This window comes from Rhinoderma darwinii, chromosome 11, assembly GCF_050947455.1.
Source record: "Rhinoderma darwinii isolate aRhiDar2 chromosome 11, aRhiDar2.hap1, whole genome shotgun sequence".
Lineage (NCBI taxonomy): Eukaryota > Metazoa > Chordata > Amphibia > Anura > Rhinodermatidae > Rhinoderma > Rhinoderma darwinii.
Window position 1 is genome coordinate 41,615,254 of NC_134697.1, and position 19,673 is coordinate 41,634,926.

The 19,673-nt window shown below is 43.7% G+C and overlaps 1 protein-coding gene across 17 annotated transcripts in view; it reads left to right on the forward strand.

Annotated features, from left to right (window-relative positions):
* The window catches only part of ANK3 (ankyrin 3), a 520,456-nt gene that overhangs the window by 319,390 nt on the left and 181,393 nt on the right, over positions 1–19,673 (forward strand). For all 17 annotated transcript variants that reach the window (XM_075841157.1, XM_075841158.1, XM_075841153.1 and 14 more), the window contains 3 exons: positions 7,426–7,530; positions 11,276–11,374; positions 12,206–12,304. In XM_075841157.1, the coding sequence (XP_075697272.1) occupies positions 7,426–7,530; positions 11,276–11,374; positions 12,206–12,304 (303 nt within the window). The remainder of the gene's footprint in view (positions 1–7,425; positions 7,531–11,275; positions 11,375–12,205; positions 12,305–19,673) is intronic.

Sequence of the window (19,673 nt, forward strand, 5' to 3'; positions counted from 1 at the left end):
TAATTTTTTCTAATTTCCACGAGGACTAAAGGAGAAAAAGCACCACAACATTTGTAAAGCAATTTCTCCCGAGTAAAACAATACCCCACATGTGGTTATAAACGGATGTTTGGACACACGGCGGAGCTTAGAAGGGAAAGAGCGCCATTTGGCTTTTGGAGCTCAAATTTAGCAGGAATGGTTTGTGGAGGCCATGTCGCATTTGCAAAGCCCCTGAGGTACCAAAACAGTGAAAACGCCAAAAAAGTGACTCCATTGAGAAAACTACACCCCTTGAGGAATCCATCTAGGGGTGTAGTGAGCATTTTGCCCCCACAGGTGTTTCATAGATTTTATTAGAATTGGGCAGTGAAAATAAAAAAAATCCTTTTTCTTCAATAAGACGTAGCTTTAGCTCCAAATTTTTAATTTTCTCAACAAATAAAGGAAAAAAAGAACCCCAACGCTTGTAAAGCAACTTCTCTGGAGTACGGCAATACCCCACACGTGGTCGTAAAATGCTGTTTGGGCACACGGCAGGGCTCAGAAGGGAAGGAGCACCATTTGCTTTTGGTGTACAGATTTTGCTGCATTTGGTTTCTGGTCGCTATGTTGCATTTGCAAAGTCCATGTGGGACCAAAACAGTGGATCCCCCCCAGAAGTGACGCCATTTTGGAAACAACACCCTCAAGGTATTCACCTAGGGGTGTAGTGAGCATGTTAACCCCACAGGTGTTTTGCAGAAATTCGTGTGCACACGATGTGGGAGAATGAAAATGGGAATTTTTCCTTAGATATGCCAATATGTGGTGCCCAGCTTGTGCCACCATAACAAGACAGCTCTCAATTATTATGCGGTGTTTCCCTGTTTTAGAATCACCCTACATGTGGCCCTAATCTTTTGCCTGGACATTCGACAGGGCTCAGGAGTGAAAGAGTACCATGTAAAATTGAGGCCTAATTTGGCGACTTATAAAGTATTGGTTCACAATTGCAGAGGCTTTGATGTGAAATAATAAAAGAAACCCCTGAGAAGTGACCCCATTTTGGAAACTGCACCCCTCAAGGCATTTATTAAGAGGTGTAGTGAGCATTTTCACCCCACGTGTCTTTTCCATAAATGATTGCGCTGCGGAAGGTACAAATTAAATAGTTTCCCTAGATATGCCAATTCAGTGTCAAATGTCATGCCCAGCTTGTGCCACTTTTTTTTATATATACACCGTTCACCGTACGTTATAAACTACATGTTACCTTTATTCTGCGGGTCAGTACGATTCCGGCGATACCAAATTTATAGAACTTTTTTATAACTTTTTGCACAATAAAATTACTTTTGGAAAGAGAATGTATTTTTTCTGTCGCCAAGTTGTGAGAGCCATAACTTTTACATTTTTTCGTCGATGGAGCTGTGTGAGGGCTTGTTTTTTTTTGCGAGACGAGGTATAGATTTTATCGGTACCATTTTTGGATACATGCGACTTTTTGATCACTTTTTATTTCAATTTTTGGAAGACAGTGACCAAAAAAACAGTAATTATGGCAGTGTTTTTGAGTTTGTTTTTTTACGGCGTTCACTGTGCGGAATAAATAACATAATATTTTTATAGTTCAGGTCGTTACGATCGCTGCGATACCAAATATGTATGGCTTTATTATTTTTTTCAATAATAAATGACTTATAAGGGAAAAAGGGCGATTGTGTTTTGTGTTATTATTTGAAACTTTTATTGTATGTTTTCCAACTTTTATTTTTACTTTTTTTACACTTTTTTTTACACTTTTCTTTAGTCCCACTAGGGGACTTGAATGTCCAACTATTTGTTTGATGTTCTAATACATTGCACTACCTATGTAGTGCAATGTATTGGAACTGTCAGTTGTTCACTGACAGCAAGCCGATTAGGCTCCGCCTCTGGGCGGGGCCTAATCAGCTTACGTAATGGCAGACAGGAGTCCATTGTTAGGGCTCCTGTTGCCATGGTAGCAGTCGCCAGCCTTGCCATCGCATGGCAAGGCTGCCGATTTTCTACAAACCTCTAGGATGCAGCGATCACAATGGATCGCTGCATCGAAGGGGTTAATGCCAGGAATCAGAGCTAGCTCCGGTTCCTGGCGATAGATCGGGGTGTCCGCTGTAACATACAGCGGACACCCACTGCTGATGACGCCGGCTCAGCTTCTGAGCCGGAAGCTGAGCCGGCGCCATCTTGCCGATGTTACCGGAAGCCTCCTGGGCCCCGCCGACGACGGGGCATAGGAGGATTCCGTTACAGGCTGATCGGGAGGTAAGCATTAGCCCTCCGATCGCCTTTGCAGCCACCGGCAACCCAGTGATCACGTTGCTGGGGTGCCGGTGGCTATAAACTCCTCACATGCTGCGATCTCTATTGAACGCAGCATGTGAGGGGTTAATCGGTCGGATCGGATGCTAGCTCCGGTCCTGGCCGATACCTTAGGGTGCCAGCTGTAACATACAGCTGTCACCCGGTGGTGATGTCGCTGGCTCAGCTCCTGAGCCAGCTTCATCTCCATGACGTATATTTACATGAAAAGGCGGTAAGCCACCGATTTTAATGACGTATATATACGTGATCCGGCGGGAAGGGGTTAAGGAAAAAAAATTCCATTAATGGTTCCACTGATTTCAGAGGAATTTTTTGTTGTGGTGGACAGAATAGTATAGCCAGCTACAATATTCTAGTTAATGAGAAAATAGAAACCTAAGGTCCTCTTCTTTTTACCGTTGAAGTCAATAGATGAGCAGATGCATTCATTATCATCAGTAGCAGTATGAGCAGTATGGGCATGGTCAGACATTACGGATTTGCTTCAGATTTTCGGTGCAGATTCTGCATTTAAGATCTGCAATTATTTAAAACCCCATATACTGTACATGTAGCAGACAAAAATCAGTGCAGAAATCAGGGCATGCATCGGCTTTTCAATACAAGGGGTGAAATCCACAGCATAATGTTACTTACCGATATTACAGCGTATTTGCGTCAAATTCCATGTCAGATTTTTTTTTTGCCTTGTCTGGACTTATCCTAAATGAAAATGGTCTTACTATGGCAACATTTGCCTGTATTGTTTCCTTTTACAATGAAAAGGGATTTCATATATACCCTCAAAAGACCAAGTGGAATGAATTGCTTGAGTTCAAGCTCCTGGATCATTCACACAACTTTGAAAAGTTATCCATTATCCATTATCAATAATGAAATATTGCATCAAATACAGTGGACTGATGACTTGTGTGTTTCATTGCATGTAGACAACTTCTACAACCTTTACCCAGGATACAATATACTTGTGTGTTAAGAGCTGTAGACACGAAATAGCCAAAAGTAATTTTAGGACTTGTAAAAATTCCACACATCCCCGCCACCATCAGCTTGTGCCAACCTATTTATCAAGGGTGACCTAAATAGGTGACTTCAAGGGCAGCGAGTTTCCTGCATCACATATACTCGTTCAAAATCCTGCTTAACCATTATATGGCTTCTTGTAGATTTTCCTACATTTAACCATCACATGCCCTTTACATTTTTTGTTTTCATGATTTTTTTTAGCTGCAGTAATGGCGTTATCCCTACCTACCGCACCAAATGAATTGTAACCCATTGCCAAGGTCACTAGGGAATTCTTTGGTAATGGCACCAGGTTTGCCAACTGTTTTGTAAACTTAATCTGTAAAAATAGGCGCTTTTGACTAGAATCTCTAATAATTTTGTAACATTAATTTTTTGACAAATTTGTCCAGAAACATTTGGCCGCCTGGAGGTTGCCTGGTGATTTGGAGGTTGGCAACCCTGAAATGCAGATCATCAGAGGCAGGGGATGTCGCCATAACTTATAATATAATTGATGTGAGTTCTATTTTTCTAGTGATCTTTCAGATTCTATTGGATTTTTAAGAAATCGCAACAGAGACCTTTATAGTTTTAGTAATTTGAGTTTTATAATCATTGATCTAATGGTCTAATTATAAGAGTATTAAAATTATTATAATTATAATCTAATAATCATTTAAGAATCTAATTTTAACGGATTAGATTAGGCTTGGTAGTTTCAAAAATTGTAAAATTCCAAAGCAAATAATACAAGAGGTAAACTTTTGACATTTCTAATATGTCATATCTTTAAATGATTTCTTTGGATAGAATATAAGGTCTAGACCTCAGAATTTGGTATATTAAAGAATCTTAGCTTTTTAATGATACCAGTCAATATTCTGGATGCGATAGTCAGGGAGCAACACTTGTTTGAAGTCGGGGAGCAGCAGAAAAAAAGTTTTACTTTATGGTTTTGTGCCATTGCAAAGGAGGGGTGAAAAGGGGGAAGATGCAAGTGACATCAAGAATTAGGATCACAGTCTATAAAGGTGGTTCTGCACGGGCAGATTTAGGCCTCATTTACACGAGCGTGTGCGTTTTGTGCGCGGAAAAAACGCAGCGTTTTGCGTGCGCAAAAGGCACTTGACAGCTCCATGTGTCATCCGTGTATGATGCGCGGCTGCGTGATTTTCGCGCAGCCGCCATCATAGAGATGAGGCTAGTCGACGTCAGTCACTGTCCATGGTGCTGAAAGAGTTAACTGATCGGCAGTAACTCTTTCAGCACCCTCGACAGTGAATTCCGATCACCATATCGAGTAACCTGTTTAAAAAAAAAGAGGTTCGTACTTACCGAGAACTTCCCGGCCGTTGCCTTGGTGACGCGTTCTTGGTGACGCGTCCTTGGTGACGCGCCTCTCGACATCTGGCCCCACCTCCCTGGATGACGCGGCAGTCCATGTGACCGCTGCAGCCTGTGCTTGGCTTGTGATTGGCTGCAGCTGTCACTTGGACTGAATTGTCATCCCGGGAGGTCAGACTGGAGGAAGAAGCAGGGAGTTGTCGGTAAGTCAGAACTTTTTTTTTTTTTTTACACGTTCACATATATTGGGATCGGAAGTCACTGTCCAGGGTGCTGAACCAGTTTAACTCTTTCAGCACCCTGGACAGTGACTGTCTCCTGCCGGGTTCGGACAAAACGAGTTCGGCCGAACCCGGTGAAGTTCGGTTCGCTCATCTCTAAGACACTCCGTTCGGATGTTTGTAAACAGAAAAGCACGTGGTGGTTTCTGTTTACATTCAGTTTGACAGCTCTTGCGTGAATCACGCAGTTCGCACGGAAGTGCTTCCGTGCGGCATGCGTGGTTTTCACGCACCCATTGACTTCAATGGGTGCGTGATGCGCGAAAAACGCACGATTATAGAACATGTCGTGAGTTTTACGCAACGCACTCGTGCTGCGCAAAATTCACGCATTGTCTGCACTGCCCCATAGAGTAATATAGGTGCGTACGACACGCGTGAAAAGCACGCGCGTCACACGCGCGTATATTACGCTCGTGTAAATGAGGCCTTACTGTGATCACACCCTTCAACTAATCAGACCATTTATTGACTATGACTCAGGTTTTATACAGGCATCAGGATTGCAGAGATTTTTGGTCTTTTCAGTTTCGATGATTTTGTGAATTTTTTAAACTTTTTAGTTTTAGGAGGTTTTTTGGCAATTCAGACACTACTTGGGTCTGATTGTTAGCCATGGATTTTTATGAATTTTTTTTTTTTTTTTTACAAAATATTACGCTTTGCTGTAAAGTTGCATGAAGGCGCCCGTGATTGTAAAGTGCTGGTTGGCATTTAAAAAATATGAGAATGGGGGTATGATATGATTTTTGGGTTTGTCAAATGTATGAAAATTGTCCTGGCAGCAAAAGGGTTAAATCTTTTCAAATAAATACTGCAGATTTAGGCTGCACTTTGTTTCGTTCATTGACTGTATAGGCTATGAGTCTAAACTCTAGTATTTTCTGTCTGTGCCGAGCAACAAAATATGTTGGCCTCTCTCCCAAAGCAGGATAAGAGCAATGCTGAACATTTGTTTTTGAAACAATTGCCTTATTTGAATGGGGTGGACGTATGTGAACTGGGACCATGACGTCTGGCGCAGTGCGATCACTGTTTACATGAACATCTATGTAAGGGGCAGCAACACAACAATTAAAAATATGAATACACCTATTATCAGCAAAATGGGCATATTGTTACCTGGAAGGGCTGGCGTAAGTCCTCTGACATATGATGATCGTGTGGGAGGACGTGTTAAGCCTTTATAGTACATGTGTAAGGGTGATACTTTCATCATTATCACTGGTGATAATGCATTTTGCTAAACTAGTATTGTATTTTATGGCATTGGCTTTTTATTTATGGTGAATGGTTGTCACTTTTAGAGAATCAGAAGTGAAAATATACTGTAAGTTGTACAGACATTTGGAAAAAAAAGACATCAAAACGGGCAATTGTAAAGTAGACAAACTAGGCATTTATCTATAATATTTCCAATATTGCGAGATTTAACATCTGATTATACCACTTATTTGCATAACGTGGCACACATGCACCACTTTGAGACTTTTTTTTACATACCCTTCTATTTAAGTTCTAACAAATGTATAAACTGACATACATTTGTAAAATATATTGCAGACATTATTACATAACCTACCTTTTGGGGACAAACAGTTAACACACTATGAATACAATTTGAATTAACAAAATTGCCACAGGTTCCAAAAACAGCACAGTTCACTCCTACAGTGTGTGACTGGTCTTGTGAAGATTAAAGCTGCCCATACACATTAAAAGTCGATTGAACCTGCTGATTTCGGTAAGACTGGCCGACTGTCTACTGTGTTTAGTTGTCTCTCAACTCTCCCTCGAGGGAAAAGAAGGATCGACGAGCACGTTGGATTTGAACATGCAAGATCCTTTGCCCCTGTGGGGTATAAGCCGCTGCTATAGGTGTCTGGCAGCAGCTTATTCCACTCTCCCCTCTGGAAAAAAACGTGTATGCTCGGCCGAGCTTATTATTAGTGGAGTTGGGGGGAAATAGCTGCTTGTTCAGCCGATGGCTATCTAAAGTGTAATGGCACCTTAAAGCCAGCCATATACACATGACAGAGCGTTTGCCCGATCCTGCTTTTCCCCAATGTCGGCCACCGGTGACAGTCAATCGGCTCCACATTCGCCCATCGTCCGATACCCCTGAAATCGGCAAGTTCGGACAACTTTTATCTCGTATGTTTGATCTATTAAGTTGGTAATAACCAAGAGTGTAACCATAACGCCACAGGAAACTATCCACCTGCTATATGCCTCAACAATACTGTGGACCTCATCAGAGAGGCAGACAGGTGCAGACCCTCACTATTTATTCAGCCAAGTACTAGTTATGAACTTTAATTCCACCATTTCCATATACTGACATATATTTTGTGTGTATTTTAGTTCAGGTCCTTACTTTATATGAAATAGTTTTTTTTAAGGTTCTTTGATGTATCTGCTTTATAAAGTGATAGTAATATTGTCTTTTTTTTCTGTCTTGCAGCAGTCTGACACAAGTGCAAGTTACCTGAGAGCTGCCAGAGCCGGTAACTTAGAAAAGGCTCTTGACTATTTAAAAAATGGTGTGGACATCAATGTCTGCAATCAGGTAAACATCTTAAAATGGAAAATAGTTTTTTGTCCTATACGTGGTCACATGTACCTTTGAAGCTCCTCGGCCACAATGCAAAATCTGTAACCGGGCTCTCCACCTGCCATGTGTTTAGAATGTTTGTGTCTTCTTATGTGGAGAAGGGTAGAGGGGCTTGGATGCGACTGCTGCCTTTGCACCTTTAAAGGGAGTCTGTCACCAGAATGTCCGTATTAAACTAGTAACGGTATTGTAGAGGACACTAACCTGTTTCTAACGTTTATTTTAATTTTCTGCTTACTGCCTCCTTTGTAGAGAAATACGTTTTATTACGTTTATGCTAATGAGCATTTAGGTGCAATGAGGGCGTTACCATTTCACCTAAATGCTCTTACTAATGCTCTTCCCAGTACTATCTGTAACGCGCGTGCACCCCTGCGCTTCACTCGGAGCATGCACAGTATGATCTTTCTGCTCGTTTTCTAATCGGCAGTACTGCGCATGCGCCGAATAAAGAGCAGGGACGCTGCGCATGTGCAGTACTGCCGATTAGAACTTAGAGCAGAAAGATCGTACTGCGCATGCGCCGAGTGAAGAGCAGGGACGCGCGCGTTACAGATAGTACGAGGCCAGGCATGAACGCGCTATAATTATGCTGCCTGGCCCCTGTCCATCAATGTAAGAAAGGAGGGGGGTTGAACTGGGGAGCGAAGTAAGAGCATTTAGGTGCAATGGTAACGCCCTCATTGCACCTAAATGCTCATTCGCATAAACTTAATAAAACTTATTTCTCTACAAAGGAGGCAGTAAGCAGAAAATGAAAATAAACGCTAGAAACAGGTTAGTGTCCTCTACAATACCGTTACTAGTTTAACTCGGACATTCTGGTGACAGACTCCCTTTAATGGCTTTGACCCTAGAGGGGGCGCTCCAGACAACACCGCTCAATGCTGTAAAATCTTTATTTAATATTACTTTTAATAAAATACTTTCTTTGTGTCAGATGTCCTTATTTTTCTTTAGGATTTAAAGAGGCTCTGTCACCAGATTTTGCAACCCCTATCTGCTATTGCAGCAGATCGGCGCTGCAATGTAGATTACAGTAACGTTTTTATTTTTAAAAAACAAGCATTTTTGGCCAAGTTATGACCATTTTCGTATTTATGCAAATGAGGCTTGCAAAAGTCCAAGTGGGCGTGTTTAAAGTAAAAGTACAACTGGGCGTGTATTATGTGCGTACATCGGGGCGTGTTTACTTCTTTTACTAGCTGGGCGTTCTGATGAGAAGTATCATCCACTTCTCTTCAGAACGCCCAGCTTCTGGCAGTGCAGACACAGCCGTGTTCTCCAGAGATCACGCTGTGACGTCACTCACAGGTCCTGCATCGTGTCAGACGAGCGAGGACACATCGGCACCAGAGGCTACAGATGATTCTGCAGCAGCATCGGCGTTTGCAGGTAAATCGATGTAGCTACTTACCTGCAAATGCTGATGCTGCTGCAGAATCAACTGTAGCCTCTGGTGCCGACACGATGCAGGACCTGTGAGTGACGTCACAGCGTGATCTGGCAGAAGCTGGGCGTTCTGAAGAGAAGTGGATGATACTTCTCGTCAGAACGCCCAGCTAGTAAAAGTAGTAAACACGCCCCGATGTACACACATAATACACGCCCACTTGGACTTTTACTTTTCAACATGCCCAGTTGTACTTTTGCAAGCCTCATTTGCATAAATACGAAAATGGTCATAACTTGGCCAAAAATGCTCGTTTTTTAAAAATAAAAACGTTACTGTAATCTACATTGCAGCGCCGATCTGCTGCAATAGCAGATAGGGGCTGCAAAATCTGGTGACAGAGCCTCTTTAAATTAAAATAAGCTATATTCTTTTTTTTTAGTTTTTAAATACTTTTGCCTTTCAAATTAGATTAAATTACCCATGACCTTAGTTTTAGGGATATTGTTTTATTTCATATACACAAGGCACAATGATTTTGCATCTGATTGTGCCAGTCCTGGCCATATAAATGCATTCAGAGCAGCCCAAAAACAGGTCAGAAATTAGATATATAAGCTTTTTACATCTTCATTAGTGCAATATTTGTGACAAAATTACATTGTTAACTCCTTGGCGATATCCAATGTACTATTACGTTTGCAAGGTTGCCAACATTAGAATTTTTTTTCAGGGAAACTTGAAAAGGTACTGGCCAGGAATTCCTCGTCTGGAGGAGCTCCTGACATCACTGTCCATGTATGGACAGTGACGTCAGGGGCTGCCGCTAAGAGCGGAATCCTTGGCCAAGGCATTGGCAACTCTCTAGATGGGGATTCCGTCCCTGGAGTAGTGAATGGCAGAGCAGGGAGCAGATATTTCTCTGCAATAATATTCAATTGTATCTGCATCCTGAGGATGCAGATACAATTGAATAAGTAATTTGCCGGGACTGTCTCTGTAAATTCGGGACAGTCCCGGCAAATTCGGGACTGTTGGCTACTATGTGTTTGCTGTACTCCGTCACAATATGTTATATAATTGAGCCCGCACCATACGAGACGGGTTTGGGCTGTTTTTAAACAGTTGACCCCGTCTGCAATGGCCGGAATAATTCAGATCCCAGCAGGTTCATTCCACATATGCTGCGGTCGATAGCAACAGCTGCGTCTGAGCAGTTAGACCGAGGGAGCGGACTCGCTCTGGGCCCTGGCCTATTGAATGCCTGCAGGTCTGTGAGCTATTACTGAGCCTGCAAGATGCAAGGCTTAATAGTAGTGTACAGATAAAGGCAATATACTGCGATACAAAAGTATTGGAGTGTATTGAATAAGCGATCCAAAGATCGCACGTTTAATTTCCCTAGAAGGACTAAAAATAAAAAAAGTTTAATGACATTTTAAAAAATATAAAAATAAATTAAAAAAAAGTAAAAGTTTAAAAAAACCCTCCTTTTCCCATTTTTCACAAAAAATTATGTAATCAATAAAAAAGCAATTGGTATTGCCGCATCCGTGAAGGTCCAAACGATTAAAATGTCACGCCGTGTGTATGCCGTAGGAATAAAAAAATTCACAATGCAATCATAGCTGTTTTTTGGTCACCTCGCTTCCCAATAAAAAAAATTGAATCAAAAGTGATCAAAAAGTCAGATGTACCCCAAAATGGTACCAATATAAACAACATCTCGCCCCACAAAAAACAAGCTCTCACAACTTAGAATATGGCAACACAACATTAACCTTGTTTTTTCTTTTTAAAAGGAGTACAATTTAAAATAAAATCGATATAAATTTGGTATTGTCGTAATTATATTAACCCTCAGAATAAAGTTAACATGTCGTTTTTACCACACAGTGAATGCCATAAAAACTAAATTCTTGAAAAACCTTGGCGGAATCGCTGATTTTTCCACATTCCAACTCACAAATAATTTATTTTTAGTTTCCCAGTACATTATATGATACATACTGTACATATGTAGACGGGAAAAAAAAAAAGTTATGGCACTTGGAATGTGACGATGGAGAAACGCAAAGAAAAAGACAAAATGACTGTGTCTTCAAGGGGTTAAAGTTGTCCTCTCAAAAAAAGGCCAATAAACATAAGATATTATGGAATTAAAATCCATCACAGAATAATCTGATTAAGATCATGGGTGGTCTTCCCAAAGAGATGGTCTTTTCAAGCGGTTTCACTGTATATAAAATAAAATGAAGACAAGTTCACAGATTTGTTATTATTTACATGTGTATTTCTCATTCTCAGAATGGGTTGAACGCTCTCCATCTTGCATCCAAAGAAGGACATGTAGAAATAGTCACAGAACTCATCCAACGAGGTGTCGATGCGGATGCATCAACAAAGGTTTGTGCCTTTCATCTAAGATTTCATTCTTATGCCTATGACATGATTTCGGAAGCCCTTATGACAAAGCAGTGTGTTTGTTGCACACGTCAGGCTTAGTTCAGCACGTCCTCTATATTCATCGGTCCCTTGGAGTTGAGTAATGCAGCAAGCATACGTGGGCAATGTGAAACCATGAGTCTCTTAAATCTACTTTCTTGAAGTTCTTCATAAATTGCATATAGGTCATGTAATTTATTAGATCGATAAACTTCTAAATGCTTCTTCCCATGAAGTTATAATTTTCTTCTCATATACTGCGGTCCTTCTGGGACAGAGGGCCTCCCTAGGGCCCCGATGGGACTGCAGCCTTTACACCTCCTATAGCTTTAGCATTGTACACTAAGATTTTCTCTTAGTCCATTGAGTGTTCCAGTAATTTTCATTATCAAGGACTGGCATACATTACATCATATTCCAAATGATGGGAATCATATTTTCAATCATATTGTTGCTGGCAAAAAAAAAAAAAATTCTCACATGCAAAATCTTTTCAAGTCTAATTTCTCGAGTCCCTCATTCCTCCTCAGCGGGATGTCCACAGTGAGGTGGAGTTGAATGGAGCAACAGTAGCCAAGAATTGCTTTTATTGCTCAAATCATTAGTAATAATTGGGGCTAAACTAAAAGTTAACAGATATCAACTCACTAGGAACTATTCAGATATACTTGGAAAAACTTTCCTAATGGCCACAAAATACGTGTCTCTACTCAATATTGATCACAGTGATTCTATCACTATAAGTTAGTAAAATTTATTTTTCATCCATTTTTATCACTTTCCTTTTAACAGAAAGGAAACACAGCTCTTCACATAGCATCTTTGGCTGGACAAGCAGAAGTCGTAAAGGTTTTAGTAACAAATAGCGCAAATGTCAATGCACAGTCCCAGGTAAGTGGTCAGACGTTTGTAATGTGTTTTGTATATACTTGTTTTTCCCTCTATAAATATAAATGATAACTATGTTTTACATATATTGTACTGGGGTTTCGGTGCCCATCTTAACTAGCATAGATCCTTATAGATAATACAGATATCTATGTACATTAAAGGGGGTTTCCCATCTTGGACATTTATGGCATATTCACAGGATATGCCATAAATGTCAGATAGATGCGGGTCCCACCCCTGGGACCCGCACCTATCTCTGGAACAGGGCCCCCGAAACGCCGTTATAGCTTACTCGGCTCTGGCTGCCTCCCGGCCACATCCTGGCTAGGTGGTCAGGAGTTACGGAAACAGCCGAGTGCTCGCTGAGCTACGCGGTTTCCGTAACTCCCATAGAAGTGAATAGGAGTTACTGAAACAGCGTAGCACGGCGAGTTACGCTATTTCCGGAACTCGGTAGCTACGGAAACCACATAGCTCGCCATGCTACGCTGTTTCTATAACTCACGTTCACTTCTATGGGAGTTACGGAAACAGTGTAGCTCAGTGAGCTCGGCTGTTCCCGTAACTCCCGACCACCTAACCAGGAAGTGGCCGGGAGGCAGCCGGAGCCGAGTAAGCTAGAACAGGGTTTAGGGGACCCCGTTCTAGAGATAGGTGCAGGTGCCAGAGGTGGGATCTGCATCTAGCAGACATTTAAAGCAAATCCTGTGGATATGCCATAAATGTCCTAGATGGGAAAACCGTTTTAACTTTCCCCTGATTATGGTGTCAGATTTTACCACCAAGGATAGTTTATTTTTGCTTCATGCTTTTTCTGTGACCCTTGTGTCAATTCTGCACAGCTGTACTTGCTAAGAATGCAGTTCCTCTGTATAGGGGAGTCCTACCAGGTACTCCTCACCAAATAGCAAAGAAAATAAGAGCAACCAGGGCTTGGCCCATCTTTCCTAGGGCCCATAGCAAATGTATTGTATACCTCTATGCAAACCCTTGCTTGTTTGGGATGTCTTTTGCTTTGAAGTAACATAATAACTTATAGTCAAGTCACTGGAATATTCTGCAGGAGGTAGATAAACATATTTAACTTGGGAAAACCAGTCACATGCACACTTATGTAATGTCCCTTTCACAGAGTGTTTTTTTTCCTTCTGTCAGAGGAATACTTCAGGGACTCTGGACTTTTACCTCCAACGGAAGGCTGCGGTGTATCTTACTGTATGGGCATATAGTGAGATACGTCTCCCAAATTCCCACGCAACGAGCTACTTAAATCGCTATGCATAAGAAGCTCCTGATGTCACTGTCTATACATGGACAGTGATGTCAGGAGCTTTCAACACCGGAATCCGCAGCCAGAGCATCAGAAACGCAGGGGCTGGTGACCCTGGCCCTTGGGAGGATCTTGATGTAAACACTCTAGCTGGGGATTCCGGCCCTGGAGCAGCCCTTGACGTCACTGTCGATATAGGTACAGTGGCGTCAGAAGCTTTGCAATGCCAGAATTCCTGGCCAGAGTGTTGTAAATGCTCTGGATGGGGGCTCCAGATACCAGCTACTCCAGGGAATCTCCAGTGATGTAGCTTCCTTGAGCTGAGATAGTAGTCGGGGATCCAGCTGCTTTAAAGTTTCTGCGGTCGCAGGGAATATGGACAGTTACGTCACTGGAGCTTTCCAACGCAACACTCCTACATTAAGAGGCAGCAAACCTGGTCTCGCTCTCAGATGAGAAGTCAATACTATTTTACAGAGCCTGGATAGCCTCAATAGCCTGGACTTCAGACTGATACTGTAATGTCGGGGTAGGGAGACAGACAGGTGAGCCCTAATCTACCCACCACTCAGTCCCTGCCTACTTGCACGGCCCGTCCTAGGCGACGGCGTACAGCTGGGCGACGGTCCCTACGCTCAATATGTGCATGACAGACAAGGGTACATAGAAGCTAAGGGAAATGGGGTAACACCGTGAGCAACAGGAGTAGTGAACGAGCCGAGTCAAACCAGGAGTGTACGAGGTACCAAACGCAGAGCAGGAGCGTAGTCAGTAAAGCCAGGGTCAAAATGAAGCAAGGTCAATAGTAATAGCAGGAGCAGCAGAGGCAGGAAACAGGAAAGAATCACAGGCAAAGACAAGCAGGAAATGAAGGTATAAATAGACCGAGGGTGGGAGCTAGAACCGTCTGGCCAGGCTGTGATAGGTTCTCCCACTCCTTAGCTTACCAGCCTGAGTGGTAGCAGATCGAGTCACTCTATCAGACCTAGGAGCAGATGCAGACTGATTAACCACGGGCGTCGACACAGAAGCTGTGTCTGGCAGATCCTTTACAGTACCCCTCTTTTATGAGGGGCCACTGGACCCTTTCTATGTGGACCTGGCTTATTGGGGAACCGAAGATGGAACCTCCGTCTTCTATCTGCCTGAGTCTTTTGTATGCTCTGAGACGCCTCTAGGTTCTTCTGAACCTGGGCCTAGACTGTGCACCGTTCCCGATGAACGACATCTACCTCGGGATTGTTGGAACCACCAGGTGAAACGGAGGAGAACCGTGGATTAAACCCAAAATTACAGAAAAAGGGGGAGACGCCTGACGAGTTACTGACCCGGTTATTAAGGGAAAATTCGGCGAGGGGAATGAAGGAGACCCAATCATATTGACAGTTGGAGTTAAAACACCTTAAATATTGTTCTAGAGACTATACGCAGGAAATGTTTGACAAACAAGGTAGCTAACGTCTTGGCATTGGGTAGTTTCTTGAGGGGCACAAAGTGGCACATCTTACTGAAGCGGTCTACTACAACCCACACCACCGACTTGCCTTGAGATGGAGGCATATCGGTGATAAAATCCATCGAGATGTGGGTCCAATGTCTCTGGGGAATGGGCAAAGAACATAGTAAGCCTGCTGGACGGGACCTGGGAGTCTTGGAACTAGCACAAATTTCACAAGCGGCGACGTAGGCCTTAACGTCTTTAGGCAACCCAGGCCACCAATAGTTTCTGGCAATGAGGTGCTTGGTACCCAGGATGCCTGGATGGCCAGATAGTGCAGAGTCATGATTTTCCCTGAGTACCCCTAGCCGGAATTGCAGGGGAACAAACAGCTTGCTCTCAGAAATGTTCCCGGGAGCTGAACCTTGATCAGCCGCAATTTCAGAGACCAAGTCAGAATCAACAGAGGAAATGATTATACCTGGGGGCAAAACACTAGCAGGATCTTCCTCCGAAGGAGGGCTGGCCATGAAGCTACGCGACAGTGCATCAGCTTTAATATTTTTAGACCCAGCCCTATAGGTGACCAAAAAGTTGAATCTAGTAAAAAACAACGCCCATCGAGCTTGTCTCGGGTTTAGCCTCCGGGCAGATTCTAGGAAAACCAGATTCTTGTGGTCGGTAAGGACCGTTACCTGGTGCCTAACCCCCTCCAAGAAGTGGTGCCACTCTTCAAATGCCCATTTAATGGCTAAGAGTTTGCGGTTGCCAATGTCATAGTTACTCTCAGGGGGCGAGAACTTCCTGGAGAAGTAGGCACAGGGACGGAGATGGGTGAGGGACCTGGTACCCTGGGATAATACAGCACCCACTCCCACCTCGGAGGTGTCAACCTCCACGATGAATGGCTCCGTTTGGTTAGGCTGAATCAGCACTGGGGCCGAGATAAAGCACTTCTTAAGGACCTCAAAAGCCTGGACCGCCTCCGGAGGCCAGTGGAGGAGATCAGCACCTTTGCGAGTAAGATCCGCAAGAGGCTTAGCGATGACCGAGAAGTTAGCAATAAATCTCCTGTAATAATTAGCAAACCCCAGGAAGCACTGTAACGCCTTCAGGGAGGCAGGTTGGATCCATTCAGCCACAGCCTGAACCTGGGCCGGGTCCATGCGGAATTCATTAGGAGTGAGAATTTGACCCAAAAATGGTATCTCCTGCACCCCAAACACACATTTTTCGGTTTTAGCAAAGAGTTTGTTTTCCCGAAGGGTCTGGAGCACCTTCCTGACATGCTCAATGTGGGAGGACCAGTCCTTGGAAAACACAAGTATGCCATCAAGGTACACTACAAGAAATACCCCCAGGTAATCTCTTAAAATCTCATTTATGAAATTCTGGAAAACCGCAGGAGGATTACACAACCCAAAGGGCATGACGAGGTATTCCAAATGGCCTTCGGGCGTGTTAAACGCAGTCTTCCACTCATCCCCCTCTCTGATGCGGATAAGGTTATAAGCCCCCCGGAGATCAAACTTAAAGAACCATTGGGCCCCCTGAACCTGATTGAAGAGATCAGGAATCAAAGGAAGGGGATACTGGTTCCTTACAGTGACCTTATTCAAGTTTCGGTAATCGATGCACGGCCTAAGACCACCAGCCTTCTTCCCTACGAAGAAGAAGCCAGCACCTACCGGAGAAGTAGAGGGGCGAATGTAACCCTTGGCCAGGCATTCCTGGATTTACTCTCTCATGGCTTCACGTTCGGGACAAGAGAGATTATATATCCTACCCTTAGGGAGCTTACCACCTGGTACCAAATCGATTGCGCAATCGTATTCTCTATGAGGAGGTAACACTTCGGAGGCCTTTTTAGAAAAAACATCAGCGAAGTCCTGAATAAACTCAGGTAGAGTGTTCACCTCCCCAGGGGGAGAAATAAAATGAACAGAAAAACATGACGTCATGCATTGATTACCCCATTTCATAAGATCCCCAGTATTCCAGTCAAACGTGGGATTATGCATCTGCAACCAGGGAAGGCCTAAAACCAAATCGGACGATAATCCCTGAATCACCAGTACAGAGCACTGCTCCAAATACATGGAGCCAACAATGAGTTAAAAAACAGGGGTATGCTGCGTAAAATAACCATTAGCAAGTGGAGTGGAGTCGATACCCACTACTGGGACAGGTTTAGGCAAATCAATCAATGGCATAGCTAGAGACATAGCAAATTCCACAGACATAATATTAGCAGAAGACCATGAATCCACATAGGCACTGTCGGTAGCAGACCTACCCTCAAAAGAGACCTGAAAGGGAAGCAAGATCTTATTAGGTTTCATATTTACGGGAAATACCTGTGCGCCCAAGTGACCTCCCCGATGGTCACTTAGGCGCGGAAGTTCTTCTGGCTTCTTATTCTTACGCCTAGGACAGTTGTTCACTTGATGCTTGTCATCCCCACAGTAGAAGCAGAGACCATTCTTCCTGCGGAGCTCTCTACGTTGTTGGGGAGACACGGAGGCCCCCGAGTTCCATTGGTTCATCCGAGTTTTCTGTGGAAGAACGAAGCAACGGAACCTCGGGAGCCATCATGGGGGAGCCAGAGGAGAAAGCACAAAAACGTTCAAGTCGTCGTTCCCTGAGACGTCGGTCAAGACATACTGCTAAAGCCATAACCTGATCTAGAGAGTCTGAAGAGGTATAGCTAACTAACAGGTCTTTCAGGGCGTCCGACAGAGCCAATCTAAACTGGCACCTCAAGGCAGGGTCATTCCACCAAGAAGCTACACACCACTTCCTAAAGTCAGAACAGTACTCCTCGACGGGTCTCTTACCCTGACGTAAGATCACCAGCTGACTCTCGGCAAAGGCAGTCTTGTCAGTCTCGTCATATATGAGCCCGAGAGCAGAAAAAAAAAGATCAACAGGGAAAGTTCAGGAGCGTCAGGAGCCAAGGAGAAGGCCCATTCTTGGGGCCCGTCCTGGAGCCGGGACATAATTATACCCACTCGCTGGCTCTCATAACCTGAGGAGTGGGGTCTTAGACGGAAATAGAGCCTACAACTCTCCCGAAAGGAGAAAAAAGTCTTCCGGTCCCCTGAGAACCGGTCAGGCAACTTGTGGTGGGGTTCTAGAGGTGAGGTGGGGGGCACTACCAGGGTGGTATCACGCTGGTTGTACCTCTGAGCCAGGGCTTGGACCTGTAGGGAGAGACCCTGCATTTGCTGATCCTGGGTCTCAAGGGGGTCCATAGTGTGTCAGTGACCAGGGTAGAAAAGGTATATGGGCCTGTGACTATGTAATGCCGGGGTAGGGAGACAGACAGGTGAGCCCTAATCTACCTGCCACTCAGTCCCTGTCTACTTGCACGGCCCGTCCTAGGCAACGGCGTACAACTGGGCGACGGTCCCTACGCTCAATATTTGCACGACAGACAAACAGACAAGGGCACACAGATGTTAAGGGAAATGGGGCAGTTGCCCACTGCAACACCGTGAGCAACAGGAGTAGTGAACGAGCCGAGTCAAACCAGTAGTGTACGAGGTACCAAACGCAGAGCAGGAGCGTGGTCAGTAAAGCCAGGGTCAAAATGAAGCAAGGTCAATAGTAATAGCAGGAGCAGCAGAGCCAGGAAACAGGAAAGAATCACAGGCAAAGACAAGCAGGAAATGAAGGTATAAATAGACCGAGGGCGGGAGCTAGAACCGTCTGGCCAGGCTGTGATCGGTTCTCCCACTCCTTAGCTTACCAGCCTGAGTGGTAGCAGATCGAGTCACTCTATCAGACCTAGGAGCAGATGCAGACTGATTAACCACGGGCGTCGACACAGAAGCTGTGTCTGGCAGATCCTTTACAGATACATTGTAGCAAACTACCAGAGAATTTTTTGCAGCTGCTGTGGAAATCATTAGTTCACAGAGAATTCCTCAGTCTGGATATAATTGTATTCAATTCTCAGCTGGGAGAAAAATTTTGCTCACAAACGGCAAACAAAATTCTAAAAATGGTGAGGAATTGAAACACAACGTATATTAGAAAGTTGTAGAATTTATATACTTTGATTAAGCTTTATTTACATAAAGCCAGAAACCCCTTTTAAGAGCGTATCCAGATTCACAAACCATTTAAAGCGTACTTAACTTTTTGGGTGACTTTTAGAAGAAGTTATATGAGGATTAAGACTATTTCTGGCCATTACACGTCTTATATTCTGCATTATTTAGCAGTTTTCCCCTCTGCAGGCTCTCTCTCTCTCTAATTCTCCGTTGTCCCTGAGCTAGTGGGCGGAGCCTAACTACTATCATGTCTTCTATATACGGCACATATAGAAGAGGAGAATCCTGCTCTCCTATCTCTATCGAACACACACATACACACACACACACACACACACACACACACACATATATATATATGTGTGTGTGCGTGCGTGTGTGTGTGTGTGTGTGTGTGTGTGTGTGTGTGTGTGTGTGTGTGTGTGTGTATATGTGTTTATAGAATAAACATATCTTACAGGGCAATAATTCAATATTGGGGTGGGGTGTTTTATTCTTGTATCATCCCCCTCTGTATAGAAACTCACGGTAACGAATAGAAACTCCAATATATAATCCACATTTTGCCAGAAAAAGGGAGTCCTTTACTATCCACAATTTCGG